General features: G+C 41.1%; 1 protein-coding gene across 4 annotated transcripts; it reads right to left on the bottom strand.

The window, feature by feature from the left end:
* Positions 1-6,266: 6,266 nt before the first annotated feature.
* Positions 6,267-20,942, bottom strand: LOC109217058. 4 transcript variants are annotated; one of them, XR_002066594.1, is made up of 5 exons: positions 18,434-20,942; positions 14,511-14,871; positions 8,950-9,072; positions 8,696-8,753; positions 8,350-8,474 (listed from the first exon to the last, which is right to left on the bottom strand). XR_002066594.1 is itself a non-coding variant. In XM_019381288.1 (2 exons), exons 1-2 carry the CDS (start codon positions 19,035-19,037, stop codon positions 14,858-14,860), a joined length of 618 nt encoding a protein of 205 aa, XP_019236833.1. In that variant the 5' UTR covers positions 19,038-20,942; the 3' UTR covers positions 14,305-14,857. The 4 variants fall into 4 exon arrangements, 1 of the variants encoding a protein (XP_019236833.1); XR_002066596.1 differs by lacking the exons at positions 8,350-8,474; positions 8,696-8,753 and adding an exon at positions 6,267-6,536; XR_002066595.1 differs by lacking the exon at positions 8,696-8,753.
* Positions 20,943-22,080: the final 1,138 nt, after the last annotated feature.

Raw genomic sequence — 22,080 nt, 5'->3', positions numbered from 1 at the left:
ATCTATGAAATAACGACTTTACAACATTAATATAAGCTAAACAAATCAAACCCAATGCCTAAATATAGTTTTCTAAGCTTTCTTCCCAAAATTCCAAAAATCGACCCCGGGCCTGCTTGGTCAAAACCCGAGGTTCGAATCAATTTCATATCACCCATTCTCCCACGAGCCCGAATATACAATTTGTTTTCAAATTTGACCCCAAAACGAGGTCTAAATCAAAGAAAATTGAAAAGCCCTAGCTCTACCCATTTCCCCCAATTTCAACCCTAGATTACATGATTTAGGCTTAGAAATTTGATAAATGATGATGGAAAATGAAGGGGACAAGTTAAACAATACTTACCCAAGAAGCTTTGGTGAAGAAATGCCCTAACAACCGCCTAGAAGCTTTGGAGAAGAAAGGGTTCGTGTATTTTTTGAATAAAACTCGTCACTGTTCTGTTTTTATGACTTAAAAATCGCTGGGTGAAAATACTCTATGCGTTCGCGACATGGGGGTCGCGTTCGCGATGAGTAGGTCTAGACAAGCATCGCGTTCGCGAGAGTAGGGGTGCGAACGCGAAGGAGGAAATACTGGGGTCCAAGGAGTTTGGCCTACGCGAACGCGTTGGCCTGTATGCGAACGCGATAGGAAGGGGCTGGAGACCTATGCGAACGCGGTCCAGCCATCGCGAACGCGAAGAAGGGAGGAGGGCTGGGCCCTCAGAACTCGATAACTCTACGCGATCGCGATGAAGGGATGCGAACGCGAAGGAGGGAGGAATCTGAAGCTTCGCGAACGCGATGAAGGAATTTACTGTGCACCTGTTGCAGATTTTCTGCAATTTCACTAAGTTCTAAAACCTCCCGGAACACCTCCGAAACACTCCCGAGCCCTCGGTGCTCCTAACCAAATACACACACAACCTCAAAAACATCCTACGGACTTATCCGTGCGATCAAATCGCCAAAATAACATCATATACATCGAATCAAGCCTCAACACTCATGTTTTCCTTTGAAATTTTCATAAAGCATCAAATATTCATTTTAATTTCGAAACACGTCAAACGACGTCCAACTTCAACCAAATTTTACAGAAAGCGCTTAAACCATATATAAGACTTGTGCCGGGCGTCGGAACCAAAATACGAGCCCGATACCACAGTCTTTTAATCAAATTTCATTTCCAATTTCCTTAAAAATTTCTGAAAAACAATTTCACAGAAAAATTCATTACTCGGGCTCTAGACCTCGGAATTCGACTCCGGGCATATGCCCGAGTCCCATGTTTTTCTACGGACCCTCCGGGACCGTCAAATCACGCGTCCGGGTCCGGGTCCGTTTACCCAAAATGTTGACCAAAGTCAACTTTAATCATATTAATATCAAAATTCATCAATTTTTACACAGAATTCATATTTAAGCTTTCCGGCTACGCGCCCGGACTGCGCACGCAAATCGATGCAAGTAAAAGTGAGGTTTTCAAAGCCTCGGAATCACGGAATGAAAGAGAAAACAGGTGATGACCCTTTGGGTCGTCACATTCTCCACCTCTAAAACAACCGTTCGTCCTCGAACGGACAAAAGAAAGAAGTACCTGAGTCGGGAAATAGATGAGGATAACGGCTCCGCATATCAGACTCGGATTCCCAGGTCGATGCCTTAGGAGGCTGACCTTTCCACTGAACTCATACTGAAGGAAAACTCTTCGATCTCAACTGTCAAACCTGCCGGTCTAGAATAGCCACTGGCTCCTCCTCATAAGACAGATCCTTGTCCAACTGGATAGTGCTGAAATCTAACACGTGGGCTGGATCGCCGTGATACCTCCGAAGCATGGACACATGAAAAACTGGATGCACGGCTGACAAGCTAGGCGGCAAGGCAAGCCTATAAGCCACCTCTCCCACACGGTCGAGAATCTCAAATGGACCAATGAACCTAGGGCTAAGCTTGCCCTTCTTCCCAAATCTCATCACGCCCTTCATAGGCGACACTCGGAGCAATACCCGCTCACCAACCATGAAAGCTACATCTCGAGCCTTACGATCTGCATAACTCTTTTGCCGCGACTGAGCCGAACGAAGCCTATCCTGAATGATCTTGACCTTATCCAAGGCCTCCTGAACTAAATCTGTACCCAATAACCGAGCCTCTCCCGGCTCAAACCATCTAACCGGAGGTCGACACCGCCTACCATACAATGCCTCATAAGGGGCCATCTGAATGCTGGACTGGTAGCTGTTGTTGTAGGCAAACTCCGCTAAAGGCAAGAACTGATCCCACGATCCTCCAAAGTCAATAACACAAGCTCGGAGCATGTCCTCCAATATCTGAATAGTCCGCTCGGACTGTCCGTCCGTCTGAGGATGGAATGCTGTGCTCAACTCAACCTGGGTGCCCAACTCTCGCTAAACTGCTCTCCAGAAGCACGAGGTAAACTGCGTACCCCGATCCGAAATGATAGATACCGGCACCCCATAAAGGCGAACAATCTCTCTGATGTAGATCTCAGCTAACCTCTCGGATGAATAAGTGCTTGCAACAGGAACAAAATATGCTGACTTGGTCAGCCTATCAATAATGACCCAAATCGCATCAAACTTCTTCCGGGTCAACGGGAGTCCAGTAACAAAATCCATAGTAACCCTCTCCCACTTCCACTCGGGAAGCTCAATCCTCTGAAACAGTCCACCAGGCCTCTGATGCTCGTACTTAACCTGCTGACAGTTCAAACAACGAGCCACATATGCAACAATATCCTTCTTCATCCTACGCCACCAATAATGCGGCCGCAAGTCCTGATACATCTTCGCGGCACCCGGGTGAATAGAATACCGAGAACTATGGGCCTCCGCTAAGATCAACTCTCGAATCCCATTGACAGTGGGCACACAAACTCGCCCCTGCAATCTCAAAACATCATCATCATCTAAGGTCACCTTCGTGGCACCTCCACGCTGCACTGTGTCTCATAGGACACACAAATGGGGAGGGTCATCAAACTGTCGATCACGGATACGCTCCAATAATGAAGAACGAGCAACCGTGCAAGCTAACACTCGGCTAGGCTCAGAGATATCCAACCTCACAAATCGATTGGCCAAAGCCTGAACATCCAAAGCAAGCGGTCTCTGGCTGGCCGGAATATAAGCAAGACTACCCATGCTGGCGGACTTCCTACTCAATGCATCGGCCACCACATTGGCCTTCCCCGGGTGGTACAAAATAGTAACATCATAATCTTTCAATAACTCCAACCACCTCCTCTGCCTCAAATTCAACTCCTTTTGCTTGAACAAGTACTGAAGACTCTTGTGATCAGTGTACACCTCACACGTCACACCATATAGATAATGCCTCCAAATCTTCAAAGCATGAACAATGGCTGCCAACTCTAGATCATGAACCGGATAATTCTTCTCGTGGATCTTCAACTGCCTCGAAGCATAGGCTATGACTCTGCCATCCTGCATCAATACTGCACCAAGCCCAATACGGGAAGCATCACAATAGACTGTATAAGGCCCTGAACCTGTGGGCAAAACCAATACTGGTGCCGTAGTCAGAGCTGTCTTGAGCTTCTGAAAGCTCGCCTCACACTCATCTGACCATCTGAACTGGGCACCCTTCTGGGTCAATCTGGTCATCGGGGCTGCAATAGATGAAAACCCCTCCACGAACCGACGGTAGTAGCCTGCTAACCCCAAGAAACTCCGAATCTCGGTAGCTGATGCTGGTCGAGGCCAGTTCTTGACTGCCTCAATCTTCTTCGGGTCCACCTGAATACCCTCTGCTGATACAACGTGACCCAGAAATGCTACTGAACTCAGCCAGAACTCACACTTGGAGAACTTGGCATATAACTGACTATCCCTCAGAGTCTGAAGAACCACCCTAAGGTGCTGCTCGTGCTCCTCCTGGCTGCGGGAGTACACCAAAATATCATCAATAAAGACTATCACGAACATGTCCAAATATGGCCTGAACACTCGGTTCATCAACTCCATGAATGCTGCTGGGGCATTGGTCAACCCAAACGACATGACCAGGAACTCATAATGCCCGTACCGAGTGCGGAATGCTGTCTTAGGGACATCAGATGCCCTAATCCTCAACTGATGGTAGCCAGATCTCAAGTCTATCTTTGAAAACACCTTCGCACCCTGAAGCTGGTCGAACAAATCATCAATCCTCGGCAGTGGATACTTGTTCTTTATCGTCACTTTGTTCAATTGCCGGTAATCAATGCACATCCTCATCGAACCATCCTTTTTCTTCACAAATAACACCGGCGCACCCCAAGGAGAAACATTGGGTCTAATGAAACCCTTCTCCAGCAAATCCTGCAACTGAACCTTTAACTCTTTCAACTCTGGCGGGGCCATGCGATACGGCGGGATAGAAATGGGCTGAGTGCCCGGAGCCAGATCAATACAAAAATCAATATCCTTGTCGGGCGACATACCCGGCAGGTCTGAAGGGAAAACCTCGGGGAACTCCCGAACAATAGGAACAGAATCAATAGAAGGGACCTCTGCGCTGGAATCGCGAACATACGCCAGATAAGCTAAACACCCCTTCTCGACCATGCGTCGAGCCTTCACATATGAGATAAAACTGCGAGTGGCATGACCTGGGGTCCCTCGCCACTCCAAACGGGGCAAATCTGGTAAAGCCAAGGTCACGGTCTTGGCGTGGCAATCCAAGATGGCATGATACGGGGACAACCAATCCATCCCTAATATGACGTCGAAATCCACCATGACTAAGAGTAATAAATCAACACGGGTCTCAAGACCCTCAAACACTACCACACAGAAACGATGAAATCGGTCGACCACTATAGAATTACCCACCGGTGTAGATACATATACAGGAACACCCAAGGCATCACTAGGCATAACCAAGTACGGTGCAAAATAGGATGACACATACGAATACGTAGACCCAGGGTCAATTAGCACGGAAGCATCTCTATCACAAATCAGAATAGTACCTATAATGTCTGCACCTGAAGACTCAGCCTCTGGCCTGGCTGCTGGCTGGCCTCTACCTCTGGCGGCCTGAACTCCACCTCTATGACTTCTACCTCCACCTCTAACACCTCTGCCACCACCCCTAGATGGCTGGGCAGGCTGTGGAACCTCTGGTGCTTGAACCATAGCACGAGAACTCTGATGCGGAGAGCTGCCATAAACTAGAGGGCAATATCTGACAATGTGCCTCGGATCACCACAAGCATGGAAAGACCTCGTCTGCTGCGGCTGAGCACCCCTCAACCTCGGGCAAACCCTCCTGTTGTGACCATACTCACCACACTCATAACATCTACACGAACGCTGCAGCTGGGGAAACTGAGGCTGACCCTGTCGACCTGAATGACCACCTGAAGTACCATGAGTGACCTGGAGAGCTGACTGAAAGGGCCTAGGAGGATGGCCTCTACAATAAGAACCTCTACCTCCAGACGAGGTACCACTAAATCTGCCTGCATGACGGGGCCTCTTACCCAACCCATGAACACCTCCTTGAGGCAGAAACCTCTCAACTCTACGGCCCATATTGGCCGCCTCCAGAAAAGTGATCTCACTCCCGGCCTGAGCCACTGTACCCGGCTGACCTACCACCGCTGGCTGAACTCCTGGAAGCAAACCCGCTCGAATGACGCTCTCCACAAAGCCTACCAATGTGACCAAAGCGTCTTGAAGAACTAAGGTGGCTATGAACCCCTCTGGGACCTGAACTGGGGCCACCGGAGCTGCTGGGGCTGAAACCTCCTCATCATAATCAACATGAGGCTCCACCTCTAGGACTGCTGCTTGGGGCTGAGCTTTGCCCCTGCCTCGGCCTCTGACACAGCCTCGGCCTCGCTCTCTGCCCCTCGCAGGGGCTCGGGCTGCTGCGCGGTAGAAGAGGAAGCACGTGTTCTCGCCATCTACGAAAGAACAGAGTAGAAAGACAAGCAGTATTTGAGAAACGGAATCGCACGATAAGAAAGAACAAAAGTGAAATTTTCCTAACGTTGTAGCCTCTGGGATAAATACAGACGTCTCCGTACCGATCCCTCAGACTCTACCGAGTTTGTCCGTGAGTTGTGAGACCTATGTAACCTAGTGCTCTGATACCAACTTGTCACGACCCGGATTTCCCACCCTCAGGAGTCGTGATGGCGCCTACTAATAGGAGCTAGGCAAGCCAATTAACTATATACATTCTTAGGCAAACATCGACAATATTGAGACAACGAGACAATTAATATAAAAGCGGAAGTCTTAAGCATAAATGAACTGAAAATAAGAGCGAAAATTCAATTACAACCTCTACCCAAGACTGGAGTCACTAACTCAAGAACGTCTATCGAATACTAAAAACAGAGTCTGAATAAAATACAATACTATTTGTTCCGGTACAATGACAACAAACGAAATAAGGATAGAAGAGACTCTGGGCCATGCGGACATCAACAAGGCTACCTCAAAATCTCTGGACTGAAGTCAACTCCCAACGCTCCTACTGCTGTCCAAAAGTTGCTGCTCCGGTGCTGTGATCTGTGCAAAAAGATGCACAGAGTGTAGCATCAGCACAACTGACCCCATGTTCTGGTAAGTGCCTAGCCTAACCTCGGTGAAGTAGTGACGAGGCTAGACCAGACTTCCAGATAAACATGTGCATATATATATATATACAAGTACAACAAAATAATAGCGGAAAGTAAACAATTAAAAACTGGGAGGGGAACATGCTTACGGGGTAGCAGATAAAACAGATTATCAGGAATAATAGAAGGAGCTACATCTGAGTTCTTCTAACACAGAATAAGGGAAAACAAACCACTTTCACTTGTTCAATGTTCTCTCGTTGCAGGCGTGCAACACAATCCCATTTCCTCATGTCACGTGGTAGGCGTACCACTCGATCCTATTTCATAACATCACGTGGTAGGCGTACCACTCGATCCCATTTCATAACATCACGTGGTAGGCGTACCACTCGATCCCATTTCATAACATCACGTGGCGTACCACTCGATCCCATTTCATAACATCACGTGGTAGGCGTACCACTCGATCCCATTTCTTTCAACACAATACACAAAATAATCCCGGCAAGGGAACAAGATAATATAATAGACTATCCCGGCAAGGGAACAAGATAATATAATAAACTATCCCGGCAAGGAAACAAGATAATATAATAAACTATCCCGGCAAGGGAGATCCAGCTATAACCAAACTTATTCAATTTCTACTTAACACAACTAAATAAATACTCAGTCTCAACAATTATTGGCTCAGTGTTAAAGATTTCCAACCAAGTCCTCATAAACAACAATTAAGAATTCGATAATTTAGCAATTTAGGACTCACGGTCATGCTCGACACCAGTGTATAGATACTCGTCACCATGCCTATACACCGTACTCGACAAATAGCAATTAGCAATTAAGACTCTACTCTTATTCCCTCAAGCCAAAGTTAGACCAAACACTTACCTCAACTTCCACGGCTAAATCAATCCACAACGACCGCCTTCCCTCTCGAATTCGGCTCCAACTCAATCAAATCTATGAAATAACGACTTTACAACATTAATATAAGCTAAACAAATCAAACCCAATGCCTAAATATGATTTTCTAAGCTTTCTTCCCAAAATTCCAAAAATCGACCCCGGGCCCGCTTTGTCAAAACCCGAGGTTCGAACCAATTTCATATCACCCATTTCCCCACGAGCCCGAATATACAATTTGTTTTCAAATTTGACCCCAAAACCCTACCCATTTCCCCCAATTTCAACCCTAGATTACATGATTTAGGCTTAGAAATTTGATAAATGATGATGGAAAATGAAGGGGACAAGTTAAACAATACTTACCCAAGAAGCTTTGGTGAAGAAATGCCCTAACAATCGCCTAGAAGCTTTGGAGATGAAAGGGTTCGTGTATTTTTTGAATAAAACCCATCACTGTTCTGTTTTTATGACTTAAACATCGCTGGGTGAAAATACTCTATGCGTTCGCGACATGGGGGTCGCGTTCGCGATGAGTAGGTCTAGACAGGCATCGCGTTCGCGGGAGTAGGGGTGGGAACGCGAAGGAGGAAATACTGGGGTCCAAGGAGTTTGGCCTACGCGAACGCGTTGGCCTGTATGCGAACGCGATGAGAAGGGGCTGGAGACCTATGCGAACGCGGTCCAGCCATCGCGAACGCGAAGAAGGGAGGAGGATAGCTTTAGGTAAGAGAAAAACAGGAATAAGACTAGAAACACCACTTTCAGTGTATTGTGTCAAATCCAGTAAGTCATGCCAGAACCTTATCTTCTCTCCGTTACCCACTTCAAAACAGGTATTATTTTTTAAGTCTCCAATAGCTTTGCGTATGTGCTTCCAGGGTCCCAAGCCATACGGGAAGGACACCGCGCTAGTGCACCACTAATTTTGCCTCCATGTTTAGCATTTAACACCTTCCTCCAGTAGGTGTCAACATTGCTGATGTATTACCATGCCACATCATCAATAGGCTTTTATTATGCAGTTGCAGTCTTTTAGTTTTCACTTCTTTATTATGTCTTTTTATTTTATTTTCAAAAAGTTAATCTGCAGTAAGTAATTTTCACCACTTGACACAGTAATAATGTCAATCATTCAATAGTATTTGTAGTTATGGTATCTTGAGGTTGAAGCAGTTTTGATAAAAATGATGTTAATACCTCTACAATATCAATTAGCTGCTACTGCTGCCAAAGTCTGCTCAAGGAACAACCATACCTATTTGATGGGCTTAGCGTTTGACAGTAACCAAAGTCATGAGACAAAAGTCAGAGGAGAAGATGCATCTAGAATGGGGACAAATATAACATGTTTAATGAGCAAAGTAGGCCTTTTGTCGGCAGGAGAAACACATCCATGAGGGAGGAAACTGAACTTGATAAATAAGCATGACGGTCTCAGGACAAGGTCTAACCTGTGAATTAAGGTTGCGCAGCTAGCGTACTGCTTGAGGAGATCCATCCATGAAATATAATCCACCAGAAAGTCCAACTCGTAAATCCACCCGATTAAGTTCTATCTCAGTCCAATTTAGAACCTGCAAAATTATGAATGTCAGTAGATGCTGCCTCTTAGTTTTCCAAGAATTACGAATAAATAGTAATTCACCTGAGCAACAGTTCCAGCCAAACAACGCAACCCATATTTCATCAAAATATATTATTAACGCATAACTAACCGGTCTGCTCATGGCCCATTATGATACACTATGCTCTCATTATTTAAACTCCTTTAACAATTTTGTATTTAACCAAATTTTACAACCTGATAGATCCAAAACTGATTTTATGCTAAAAGCTGAAGAAATGTAACTTTAACACCACGCTTTGGCAACACACAGAAATTCGCTACTTCTGCATGGGGCTTATGTACATAAGAGTTTTAGTTCGCATGAACACATTAAACACCATTTGCAGAACTTTTAAATAGAGAAAAATTGACAAGTTTTTAGATGTCCTAAAAAGCTTCTACGTGTTTCAGAAATGGTACCAGTAACAAGATTAAAACTAAAGGAATATGCTAGTTTTTCAGATTCTGTGCCATAAGACTCAAAAAGATTTACAGAATACTAAGAAAATTGTTTGGAAAAAACCTTGCAACCGTTTTTCGTCCAAACATAGGCTTGCCCTCTTTAGAAAAGAAAATCAAGAGTATTTTTAATAGGATTGCTGCCACTGGTAAAAATTAATAACAGACCACTATGATTACACAAGCAAGAGAGGATAAAATGGAGACATATTCTCATTGGCACTGTTGCAACCAATTTTGTATAAAAACCATTAAGCTAGTTAAGGAAGTGGACCTTTGGCCTAACTCAATCCCGAAAACTAGTTCAAGTGGTGAGAATTATTCAAAACCGCACAAGGAGATTACAACCCTACATTTGACTGGTGTGCGATTTTAACATCTCTTGCACACCCAGGGCTCGACATATAGAGCGCAGAGTAACATAACATGAGTGGCCCGACAATGAATAGCAGAATAGCATAGTGGATTCGACTCTGATACCACGTTAAGAAAATGGATCTTGGGCTTAACTCACAACAAAAGCTACCTTAAACAGTAAGAATTGTCCAAAACCATATGAAAAAGATAACAGCCCATACACTTAATCACTGTGTGACTTTGGATAACAAAGCTATAATAAGAGATGTTAATGGCATGCCTTAACGGCCAGAGATGTTTTTTTCATGATTACAATTTACAAAGATGCAAAGATAAAAGAAACGAAGATCAACTATAACAATAAAGAAAAGTAGAGATCTTGTCCTTTAAGTGCAAAGTAATCCTTCCATCACTTGGATCAGTTAAATGATATGCGTCAACATAGCAAGGATCACTGCTGCCAGTCAAAGTATATGCACTTGGAGGCAGTGTTTTGGAAAGCGTTAAGCGCAAAAAAGCGACGAGGCCTCGCTTCACAGAAGCGAGAAGCGAAGCGCGCGCTTTTTTGCTGTGAAGCGCAATTTAACACATAAAAAATATAAAAAAAATAGGCATAGATAAATGGCTAAGAACTCATTAAAAATAACATATTAAGCAAATGTTTCATAATAGATACTAAAACTAGATAGTGAATAATCCTCAAAAGTCATAATATCTTAAGCAAATGCAAAACAAAACCACAAAAGGAGCAACATCCTATTCTTCAACAAGATCTCCAAACTCTTGAAGTGTCATCATGTTCGAGTTATTATATTGGTCATCATCTTCTTCTTCTTCATCGGAGGCTTCATTAATTAGGGTTCTACTTGTACTTGTACTTGTAGATACTCTTTCTTTGCTCCTTAAAGTACTTCCCCTAAAACCATAAACATTCACTTCAACTCCACTTGCCATAGCAACATGACCAAAAGTGAGACCTTCTCCTTCAAACACTTCTTCTTCTTCATGATTTTCGGGGCCTCCGGTTAACCATTCATTTGCTTCATCAATGTTATCCAATAAAATTGGATCAACGATATTGCGAGCTTTGTAACGACGAGCCAATGTTCTATTATATTTTACGAACACGAGATCATTGAGTTTCTTTAGCTCAAGCGTGTTCCTCTTCTTAGTATGAATCTGCATAATAAGATGTAGAAAGTAACTAAGGGGAGTACTTAGGACAATTGAGATAAACTTTAATTTAGTAATAATGTAATATAGCTTCTCATATGTTCATTTAAACACTCCAATTTCTCTCGCATCCGGATGAGCTACAAGTTAAGCTTTGAGCTCTAATAGCAAATTGTTGCAAGTTTGGAACTTCATAACCAAATTGCATCCACCATTCAACTGTAGAAGTATTATTTTAGAAGTTAATAACTTGAAAGTAATAGCTCTAAAGAGGAAAACAATTGAAAAAAGTTGCTCACCTGGTGCCAATTTGGTTCTGCCTCTAATGGCCGAAGCTAATCCAAGAATTCCATCGGCTTGCATATACACACCAAGCACTTGCCCTATTTTGTCTTGCATCGCTTCATCTGGCACCAACTTCGCAACACATGCATGATACCCCTTCCAAATGTTTAAATCTAAAGTCTTGTTCTCATTGTTTGTGTAAAACAATCCGGGGTTCAAAATATGCCCTGCTGCATGTAAAGGTTGATGAATGATCATCCCACCTTTTATCAATGATTTGAAACACTCTCTCATATTTCCTCCTATCATGATCAAATGCATTCTCAATAGCTTCTTTAGCCCTATCCATGGCTTCATAAATGTATCCCATTGGTGGTTTTTTCTCCCCATCCACCATACGAAGTACAGTAACCAAAGGATTACCAACTTTAAGTGCTTGAACAGTGTCATTCCGAAAAGCAGGACTAATAGCAAATCTCGCAACTTCTTTCCTAAGAGCTTCCTTTGCATAGGTACTCTCACTCCATTCGGTTGACAAAAACATGGTTCGCAAATTTTGCTTTTGCAGGTAAAAGCTATGCAAGGTCAAGAGAGCTATTGCGAATCTTGTCTTAGCCGGTTTCACCAAATTTCTTTCTTTTGTGTATCTCCTCATCATGTTCAACAACAACGGTCTTTGACTAATGTAAGAATGTAGCTTGATCGCCTTAGCAAAAACTGTAGGAAGTCAAATTTCATAGTTAATAAGTATAAGCAATTAACATGAAGGTTAAAAACTCAAAATAGAAAATAAGAACCGCTTGTTCACCTGTAGAATATGGGGCTAACTTGAAAATGTCACCAAATATCAAGTTGATACAATGTGCAGCACAAGGAGTCCAATAAATATTTGGGAAAACTCCTTTCAACATGTCACCCGCTTTTTTATTCTCACTTGCATTATCGGTGACAACCTGAACCACATTTTCCGGTCCAACTTTCAATATTGTCTTCTCAAACAAGTTGAACATTTTATTGGAATTGGTTGAGGAGTCACTAGCATCATAAGATTCAAGAAACACACTACCTCTCGGAGAATTCACCAAAACATTAATGACCATTTTTCCATTTTTTGCAGTCCATTTGTCCATCATAATGGAACAACCATAAACTTTCCATTGCGCCTTATGCTCCTCGACAATCTTGTCTGTCTTTTCCACCTCCTTTTATAGACAAGGAACTCTTACTTCGTGATAGGTAAGGGGCTTCATTCCCGGGCCATATTGGCCAACGACCTCAATGAATTCCCCAAAACTATCAGTGTAATTCACACAATTAAAAGGGAGCCCCGCATCATACATCCACCTTGCAAAAGCATCTACAGCACGCTCCCTCAAACTCTTCCTACAAGATTCTAAGTCAACAGCTTCACCCTTTCTCTTTTCATTTGGTTTTTGTGAGAAAAAAAGATTAAGAGGACCTTTCACATTGCTACCGGCGGTGGATGATCCACTTCCACTTGTTGAATTCTTTCTTTGAGATTTAGAGGGAGGTAGCCTCATTATATCATTGACTTCATCGTCATCCACATCCATTTGACTATCTTCATCAAGAAGAATAATCATAGACGCTCCATGGCTCATTGGATTTTTTAACTCATTTTTTTTCTCAACATAATCTCTCATTTCTTTCTTAACAGTAACCGGAACACTTGGACATTCTTTGACATCTCTAAAACCACCGATTAGATGTCTCTTGTGACGATGTATTCCACCGTTATAATTTTTTTGACAAAAGATACATTGCACTCTTGAGTTATTATTGTCAACTGCAACTCCATACGCCCGAGCTGGATCTCTTTTTTGGCTTGATGCCATTGAATAATCAAATTAAATTTACTACAATCAACAACCAAAAAAAAAATAACAATTAATTCACTGCCCTAAACAGAAAACAGAGCATAAACAGCACTTTTAATAGCAGAAACAGAGCATAAAGAGAGCATAACAGAAGAAAACAGAGCATAAAGAACACTTTTAATAACAGAACAAAAAGAAGTCATTTAGGGCAAAATATGAGCGCTTAACCTGGAGAAAAAAATTGAAAGAAAAACAGAAGAGAAGAAGAATAACAGAAGAAGACAGAAAACAGAGCATGAAGAAGAAGAACAGAAGAACTGAAGAAGAAGACTAAAAGAAGAAGAAGAAGAAGAACAGAAGAAGAAACTTACCCATTTTGGAGCAGCAGTGGTCTGTTGCAGTGTCGCTGGAGTTCGTTGGGCTGGAGAAGAAGACCAGCGTATGTTTTGGTAACAGATGCCTTTGGAGCGTATGTTTATTTGCCTAAAATTTTTAAAAAAGCCCTAGCTTCAGCCTTCTGCTCGCTTAAGCGAGCTTTTTATCGTTTTTCTTAAAGTGTCGCTTCTCGCTTAAGCGAGAAAAGCGTGTGCTTTTCTAATGTGAGTCGCTTTTTTTCCAGAAAAGCGTACCCCCCGCGCCTCGCCTCGCTTCGTCGCTTAAAGCGAGAAGCGAGCGCTTTTAATAACCCTGCTTGGAGGAACCTTGAGTAAAGTTGAGTCGACTCGTTTAGCCAGCAATAGTGCTAGCTCACTAGGATCAGGCCTCCAAAGCTCTAAAATAGCCTTGTGAACCAATGTTGAGCAGCAGCTTCATAAAACTGAACGGTTAACTTGTGATGGCTAAATGGATAGTCTCCTCTTGCTTCACCAACCGCAACCCACTTTGGAGAAGAGAATAAAACAGAGGTATCATCCAACAATGTTTCACAGCTTTGCCAATAAAGTTTTTCAAATAAATTATATCCTACAACCAACTAAACCCCCTAATTTGCTTACGCAGATCAAGCTAATTTAAACACAAAACCTTCCCCCTGGAGGAGCAGAGAGGACACCGTCTGCGGAAGTTAATAAAATAAACTACAATAATCCTTTCCGGTTAACTCTCACATTATATCACCAAAACGGACGAGAGATTCTGAACAGCAATCTAGAGGCCAAATGGTTTTGGAGGAGTTTGAGTTTCAACTTCAATGAAGAGTTTTCCGTTCATCTCAGGCATTATTACAGGGTAATCAGTTCTGGGCATCATGTGAGCTACATTACCATTTAAGAGGAAAGAATGACGTTCTACTCACTTGCTTTCCGAGTGGTTGGAGACATATTTGATCCGCTGCAGTATTAACCGACATTGATGTTTGTTCATTGAATCAGCTAACGCATTGCTCCTAAACTCTTCAAGTTCTTTTATTAGCAATTGCCCTGCCCGGGCATTACGTGACCCAACCTCTGAGCACATAGAAGAACTACTTGAACATCCTGAAGGCGATTTGTTGTGCTGGCAGACGAATCTATGTTGAAGAGAACTTTGTGTATATTTGATATAATTATATTCAGGGGATCTTCTGGATCATCAGCCAAAAGTGGATCCAAACCTTCTAGATCAATATGCTATGAGATAGCCCAAACAAGCCGAGTACATACTCTAGGTGTGTTGACCTGCAAGATGTAAGTTTCAGACAAATTAAGAAACAGAATGTGACTTGGTTAGCAAAGTACAAAGTACAAAAGATTTGAACAGAATCAAATCTTTAAATGGTCATTAAAGTTGCAGAAATCACTCGCTAAAGTAACTTTTGAATATTTTTGGACATCAAATCATTAAACTTTGCCCATATCTCCAAAAAAATAAAACAAGCTGAAAAATCTAAATCTTTCACCGGAAGTTTACAGTTGACTTTCCATTTTTTAACATAAGACCCATTAAACATAGGCACTGAAAGTTGGTTATATGGAGCACATCTTTAGATACAATATCTGTGTCTTATTTTGCTAAAACTGATGTTGGTATATCAACTTTTACGGTCTGCTAGTGTTGTCTAATAAGCAATATTTTAGCAGTTATTGGAATGGAATGTCAATATTTTTTGCTATCTATGCTTGTCTTGTTTACGTTGAAGTTGCAATATTTTGTAACTTTATTATTTTAGCAGTTATCTCTGAAACTGCTCTTCATATATAGCTTGTCTTGGCCCTTAATATATAATGTTTATCGCTGAATTTGGAGGGTGTTTACTAGCAAGCTTAATTTGTTTCTTTGTTTAAAAGCCAATGTAACAATAAAATTTATTGTATTTTAGATGTGCATAAATGCATAATAATTATGCAGTTCAGATGATTGTCTCTTTTTTGCTATACATGTTTCTTATTTCCGGTCAAAAGGAATCTTTTAGATACAAAATCTTCTCAATTGCACGCTTGTATAGTAAGTCCCTTAGTTATACCCTATTGGGGGCTAACAGGGTGTAGTTTAAGAAAAGGACGGGATATCAGGATCCGGCTGGGGTTAGAGTAACCCAAAATGGTAAATTGATTGTTTTCATTAGTTAACATTTCCGAAGGATATTGCAAATGTGCTAATAGATCTCCTTGTGAGACACCCAAATAGCGCACTCTAAAATAGTATAGCTAGATATGAGTACTATAAAGATAGACACTGGAAGCCTTGAAGGGATAAATATTACCTTAGTGTGGCTCGCGTCCCTAGTAGAGCGAGTACGTTAAGCAACCCAAAGAGCCATTGGATGGAGCAAGGGGGAGCTAAAAGCAAAAGAATGTCATGTTCGAGTTTTCAGAATAAAGTGATAGGCATAAATGTTAGCGGGAAATAAGAAAAGAGTTAATGAAGCATTATGAGTAAGAAAAGATACATGGATGACAACGGTAGATCAAAAGATGACAGTATTACAGAATCTATAGTCAAGTGGAGGAGGAGACGATAGGTGACAGACCTTAGGACAACAAAAGAGTATAGGCCATACAGTCATGTCCTCATTTTCAAAAATAAGTTCGCAACTCTAACGCGATTACCAAAAGGAAAAGTTAGACCCCAGAGTAATAGAACCAGTATGGATTGGTGAACAAGATAAACTAAACATGAATTAGGAACTGAGTGATTGATAAGAGTCGGCATCATGAGAATTTCATATTTTGTTCCGACGATAATAAAATAGATAACAGAAGAAGATTCATGAGAAATTCCGAGAATGGTCATTCAGGAAGACGCTTCCCTAAAGCAAGCAATGTGAGCAAAGTTCAGCTTAAGGGACTGTATGTGCCAGTTATACTAAGTGTCACCCACAAGAGTAAGGAATTTTGTTATCCTTCGTATAGAAGGATTACCGCAAGGCGAGTAAGGATCATCGATGATGTGAAAGGATGCCAAAGAAGAAGAGGTAAAACATGTATAGGTAGGTCATCGTAGCTCCAACTCTTAGTACTCCCCTAAAGGGGGAATATGAAATGATGTTGCATTAAGCCAGAATTAAGTGGTTTTAGGAATTATGGAATGGTAAAGTTAGAATACAAAAAAATGAAAAGGGGTGAGATTGCATTTATCCAAAGCCTACATATATGCTACGATTCCATAACATTATGCAAACATGACTTCAAGGAGATGAAGTAAGGGTTCCTGCCCAAAATGTTATTGATAGATAAGGAGCAAGTGCGAGAGGTAAGTTAAGACAAAGGAAATAACTCAAGAAAGATTACGCGGAATATTGATATGAGAATGGGCCAACGACTAGTTAGCAATTGATTCAGGAAGAGCCTGGTTATGGCTAGAAAGGAGGTTATAGACGAATCAGTAGATCGTGCAAGATAAGCATAGTAAAGCCCAATAAAGTGAATTCAGCCTCGCAGTAATGTCATTGTAAGGCTTGAGATACACTCAGATAGGAGTCGGGGTAGTTAAAGTACCGTATGAAAGTTACGGGAATAAAAGAGAGTATCACTGGGAAGACAGTCAAAATATTAGTCCAGAGGCAACCCTACAAGCACAAGGGCGTGGAGATAAGTAACTACGAATAATTATAGGCAAGGAAGGACATCAAAAGGTCCGTAATAAGCTCACAGCTTCACAAGAGTCAGAGAGTCTTCCAAATAGGCTATCAGCTCAGCGAAAGATGCTGCTGCGCTTCATTTGCTCCGAAGTTGCTTATTTGGTCAGTATAATTAGGACATGTATTGATTGGTATGGTGGGGCTTAATCCCGACCTTTATGATACTTATGTACTCTTAGAAGCTTGTAGACAGATGTCATGTATATGGATATTTGTATGGCCTTGTCGGCCTATGTTTAATTTAAAATGATTATGTTGGTCTTATAGGCCCGTATGTCACATGTATAAGTTTTTATATCAGGTTGTGTCGTCCTATATTGAGTATTCCCTTATGTTTATTCTGGTTAGCCCATGACGGCTTATTTGGACCATTTGCCAATGAGAGTACGATAAGAAAGATATGTATGTTGGTACTCGATTGAGTAAGGTACCGGGCGCCCGTTGCGGCCCAGAGATTTGGGTCGGTAACAAAAGCTCTTGACAAATAATATGCCAAAGTGTTAGTTCAAGGCTTTCCTTACCCTTAGCAACTTTTCCTTGATGAACCTTCACAAAATAAGCAATAAAGTTAGGTTCTTTTTGCTCACAATGATCAATCAAACATCCAAAGGTAAAATTCTTACCTTTTCTCATAGAAGTATTAGCAAATCTAACGAGAATGTTCTTTCAAAAGTAGGAATAAGATAAGTAGAGCAATTAATACTAGTGCTAGCATCAAAAACTTTACTTTCCTTTTTACTCTCAACCAATTCACCACATTCAAATTTGCCCATTTCATCATAAAAATTGAATCTTTCTTCCAAAGGAATGGAAATAGAATCAAAAAATTCATCAACACGTTCTTCTTGACTCGTTTCTTCATAAAGTTCAAGACTTTCTACCAACAAAGTTAAAGTGAGTCAAAAGAATCATCACATGCATCATCCCATAAAGGTGGGCTATCATAAGACTCAACATCATCACTAGCTAAAGAGTCATTAAACAAAGAACTAGAATCATCAATAATCCGCAAGAACTCTTAGCTAGTTGCAAGCCACAATTATTTTTCTCATCACAAGATAAAGAAATATCAAACTCATCAATCGCATAGCTATCTTTCAAACTCAAAGTGTCACCACAATCAACTAAAGTATCAAGAGTAGAAGGATAAGTTATTTTACCTTGAAGCACTTCTAAAGTATTCTCTTTACCTCCAATGAATTCCATAAGTTCTCTTGGAAAGATAGAGTGATCTTCTTTCAAGCTCTTCAAAGTTGGTTGAATGTCACTTGATGGCTCCTCTCCAAAAGTCCCTACACAAGTTACAAAACAACTAGACAAAGAAGAAAGATTAGTAGCATTAGAATAAGAAAAATCCTCACTCTCTTTTTGTTTTTCCTCTTTCTTTTCTCTCATTTTCTTGTCAAGCTCTTCACTCTTTTCTTGTGACAACTCACTCACTTCACTCCATACTTCCTCTCCTTTTTCCACGCTAGAGTTGTCATTTTTCTTTCCCTCACTTCTCGCTTTCTTTTGTCTCTCATCCTTACTTTTTCTCTTTGCATTTTTCAAGGGTGTTCTCAAACTCATTTGCTCTTTCAAGACTTGACTTGGTTCCAATGGTTCAAGTGTCACCAACTTGCCTTTCCACTTAAGAGAATAGTGATTCTTCCTTCCTTGATGCAAAACATCTCTATCATACAACCAAGGTCGCCCAAGGATGATATGACAAGCATGTAATGGAACAACCCCACAAATTACTTCATCCTTGTAATCCCCAATCATGAAAGGAATCTTCACGACTTTGTTCACTTAAGTTCGCCACAAGCATTCAACCATTGCAACTTACAAGGTCTAAGATGATTGAAACTTTCCAACTTCAACTCTTTCACTAAGATAGCACTCACCAAATTGTCACAACTTGCTCCATCAACTACCAAAGTGCACATCATATCCAAAATCAAACATCTAGTGTAAAAGATATTATGCCGTTGTGTATTTCCTTTTCTTCGTCCATAGAAGTAGACAAAGCCTTTCTCACCAACATATCTTCATCCCTCTTATATTCTCCATTAGAAACTTGTTGGATATTGTCCAACTCATTCAATGTGGTCTCATGATCATGTTGAAAAAGTGGATTGCTAATCATTCGAGGCTCTTGAGATGGTATGGGTAGTGGAGGAGGGAGATTGTCTCTCTTTGGTGGTGCTTGAGGCATATGTTGTGAAGCTAAATTTGGTGGTGGTCTAGGTTGTGGTGAAGTTTAATAAGGTTGTAGTTGATGTACTTGTGGCGGTTGAAATGTGGTTGGGGGTTTTGGTGTTGGTAGTGGGGTGGTGGATAAGTGTAAGGTGTATTGTAACAAGCATCAACAGACACAACTGGGATTGGCATAGTATAAGCATCATAATCTACACTTGGACTAGGAGGACTTGTGAATTGATTTGCACTCCAAACTCCCATTCCGATATCTTGCCTTGCCAACAACTTATCCTCAAAGTATTTAGGAATGAAGGAATTCCCCTTTCCATTTAGATCAACCACATACCTATTCCACTTTACATCAATTGGAAGATTATGATAAAGAAACCAAGGTTTTCCCAATCGTATATGGCAATACTTCATAGGGTATACATCACACCAAACCACTTCTTTAAAGCCTCCTTTGGTTATAGTAACCATCACACCTCTATCCACCCACTCACCCCGAAATTTATACAACTCAATCCCAACCATTCAACAAAGGAAGAAGCAATAAAGTTGGTCGCATAGTGAGTACTTATAGCAACCAAACAACCCTCATAGCCTTCTACATTCCCTACATAATGCCTCAAATTTATCTTTCTCCCACTTTCATCATAAAAGATTTCAACACTTGAAGAAGCACAATTAGTTTCATAAGAAGAACCCACATAACCATCCATGTCTCCCTTATGACTCCTTGTACATACAAAAGAAAACTTAAAACAAGAAAGTTAGTTAGTCAAAAATAGGACTTCACAATTCACTCCCTTAGTGTATCACTAGATACATATGTCACTCAACACTCGTGTTTTCACTCAAAGGTCAAAAGCGACCTCGCTCAATTGAACTCACCACTCAAGCCTTTTTCCACACAAGGGTGTCTAAAAGTTCTCTTCATAACCAACGTTCTCCAATCAATCCAAGTAGGTAATCAAGTATCGGTTCGGAATGGAATGTATGCGACACCAAAGAAAGCACAATTAAAAACTAACGGACTTGAGCCAAACAATTCACAACGAAAAACAAGAGAAAAGCAGGAAAGAAATGGCACGAAATAAAATAAAGCACACAAAGAAACTAGAAATAAACTCAATATGAAGTTATGAACTAATATCAAGTTAATCTAGTTGAGATTTAAGTTTACCACAAATTGGAAAGAAAGAAATGAAAAGAAACTACAAAAGTAGACACTTCTTCAAATTTTGGCCATATTCGCCCAAAAAAAAGGACAAATTTGTAAAATTGGTCATATTTGCAAAGAATGGCCCAATCTGTAATCATAGTTAGACTTGCAATATTGCGCAGGTTCACAGTACTAGCAGATTTCTTGTACACAAAGTCACAAACTGGCGCAGCCATTCAGATGTAGACTTAGGCCCCGTTTGGCCATGAGTTCTGCCAAAATAAATTTGGGATTTATTTTCAAAACTCATGTTTGACCATAAATTTTGCCCACATTTTGGCCAAAATCCCAAAATCAGCTATTGAGCTGATTTTGGGCCAAAATCCCAAAACTTGGGAATTATATACATGTTTTTTCAAATTAAAGTTGAAAAATCTGTTTTGAAAACGTATGTCCAAACACATTTTCATCTTCAAACCAAACTTCACCCAAATCAAATTTTTCAAAATAAATTTGGGATCTATGGCCAAACACCAGCTTAAACTATGCAGACTTCTCAAGAATAGACCAAGCAACTCTCACACACAAACTGCCCAAACCTGAGCTTTTTAACTGGTGCAGAACTAACTGTAAAGTGCAGAAATTGCAGCTTGAGTAGTGCAGTTTTGGCAGTGCAGAAATCCGTCTAAAATTGCAGGTGCACTTGTATCAATCTGTAGAAAAACTGGAGCTAAAACTTGTGCAGAAACATCAGCTCAATAGTGCAGAAAGAGCGCAGATTCCAAGCTAAAACTGTGCATAAACTGGACAGAAACTGCAGTAAAACAACGTAACCTTTCACAGCCACACCAAACTTCAGCCGCAATGCTGATTCTTCAAGCTCAAGAATGAGTCTCAACCAGTGAAAAAACAGTCGGCAAGTTCAACACAATTTCGAGCAAATGACTGGTGCAAACATTGTTATTCGACTGCTGCAAATACTATGCTCAATTTCTGTAGGTCCTGAAGTTATTTCTAGGCTGGTTCTACAGTGTACCAAGGGGTTTAAAAATTGCAGAAACTAATTTTCAAACTTGCAGCCAAACAAGAACTTGATAGCAGGCAGCTATGATAGTTTGCAGTTCAATCACAATAACAAACTTCAGCTCAATACTCAGAAATCAAATGCCAATCGACTCTAATGCAGCAACAATGAATTAGGACTTCGTCAGCAGTAGAAAACCATCAAAATGCAACTCGTATTTCAGTTCTAAACAGGGGGAACAATGATAAAACTCAATTCATACAAATTCAGAAGAGCATCCCAATTTCGTGTCGCCAACAACTACTATCGACTAACAAAAAATGAATTCGAGGACAGTCCCAAACTGCAGTCACAAGTTCTTCAACATATCCTCAAAAAGCAGTCTCTGATCGAACTCATATTTCACTACAACTTTAGAGACAAATTTCAGTTTGAAC

This window comes from Nicotiana attenuata, unplaced genomic scaffold, assembly GCF_001879085.1.
Source record: "Nicotiana attenuata strain UT unplaced genomic scaffold, NIATTr2, whole genome shotgun sequence".
In the NCBI taxonomy this organism is placed as follows: domain Eukaryota; kingdom Viridiplantae; phylum Streptophyta; class Magnoliopsida; order Solanales; family Solanaceae; genus Nicotiana; species Nicotiana attenuata.
The sequence above is the reverse complement of the archived record's forward strand: the minus strand, read 5'-3'. Positions and strand labels throughout refer to the sequence as shown.

Excerpts from the sequence above, each read along its gene's own strand:
- LOC109217058 (XM_019381288.1), bottom strand. The coding sequence starts at position 19,037 with ATGATTGGGGATTACAAGGATGAAGTAATTTGTGGGGTTGTTCCATTA.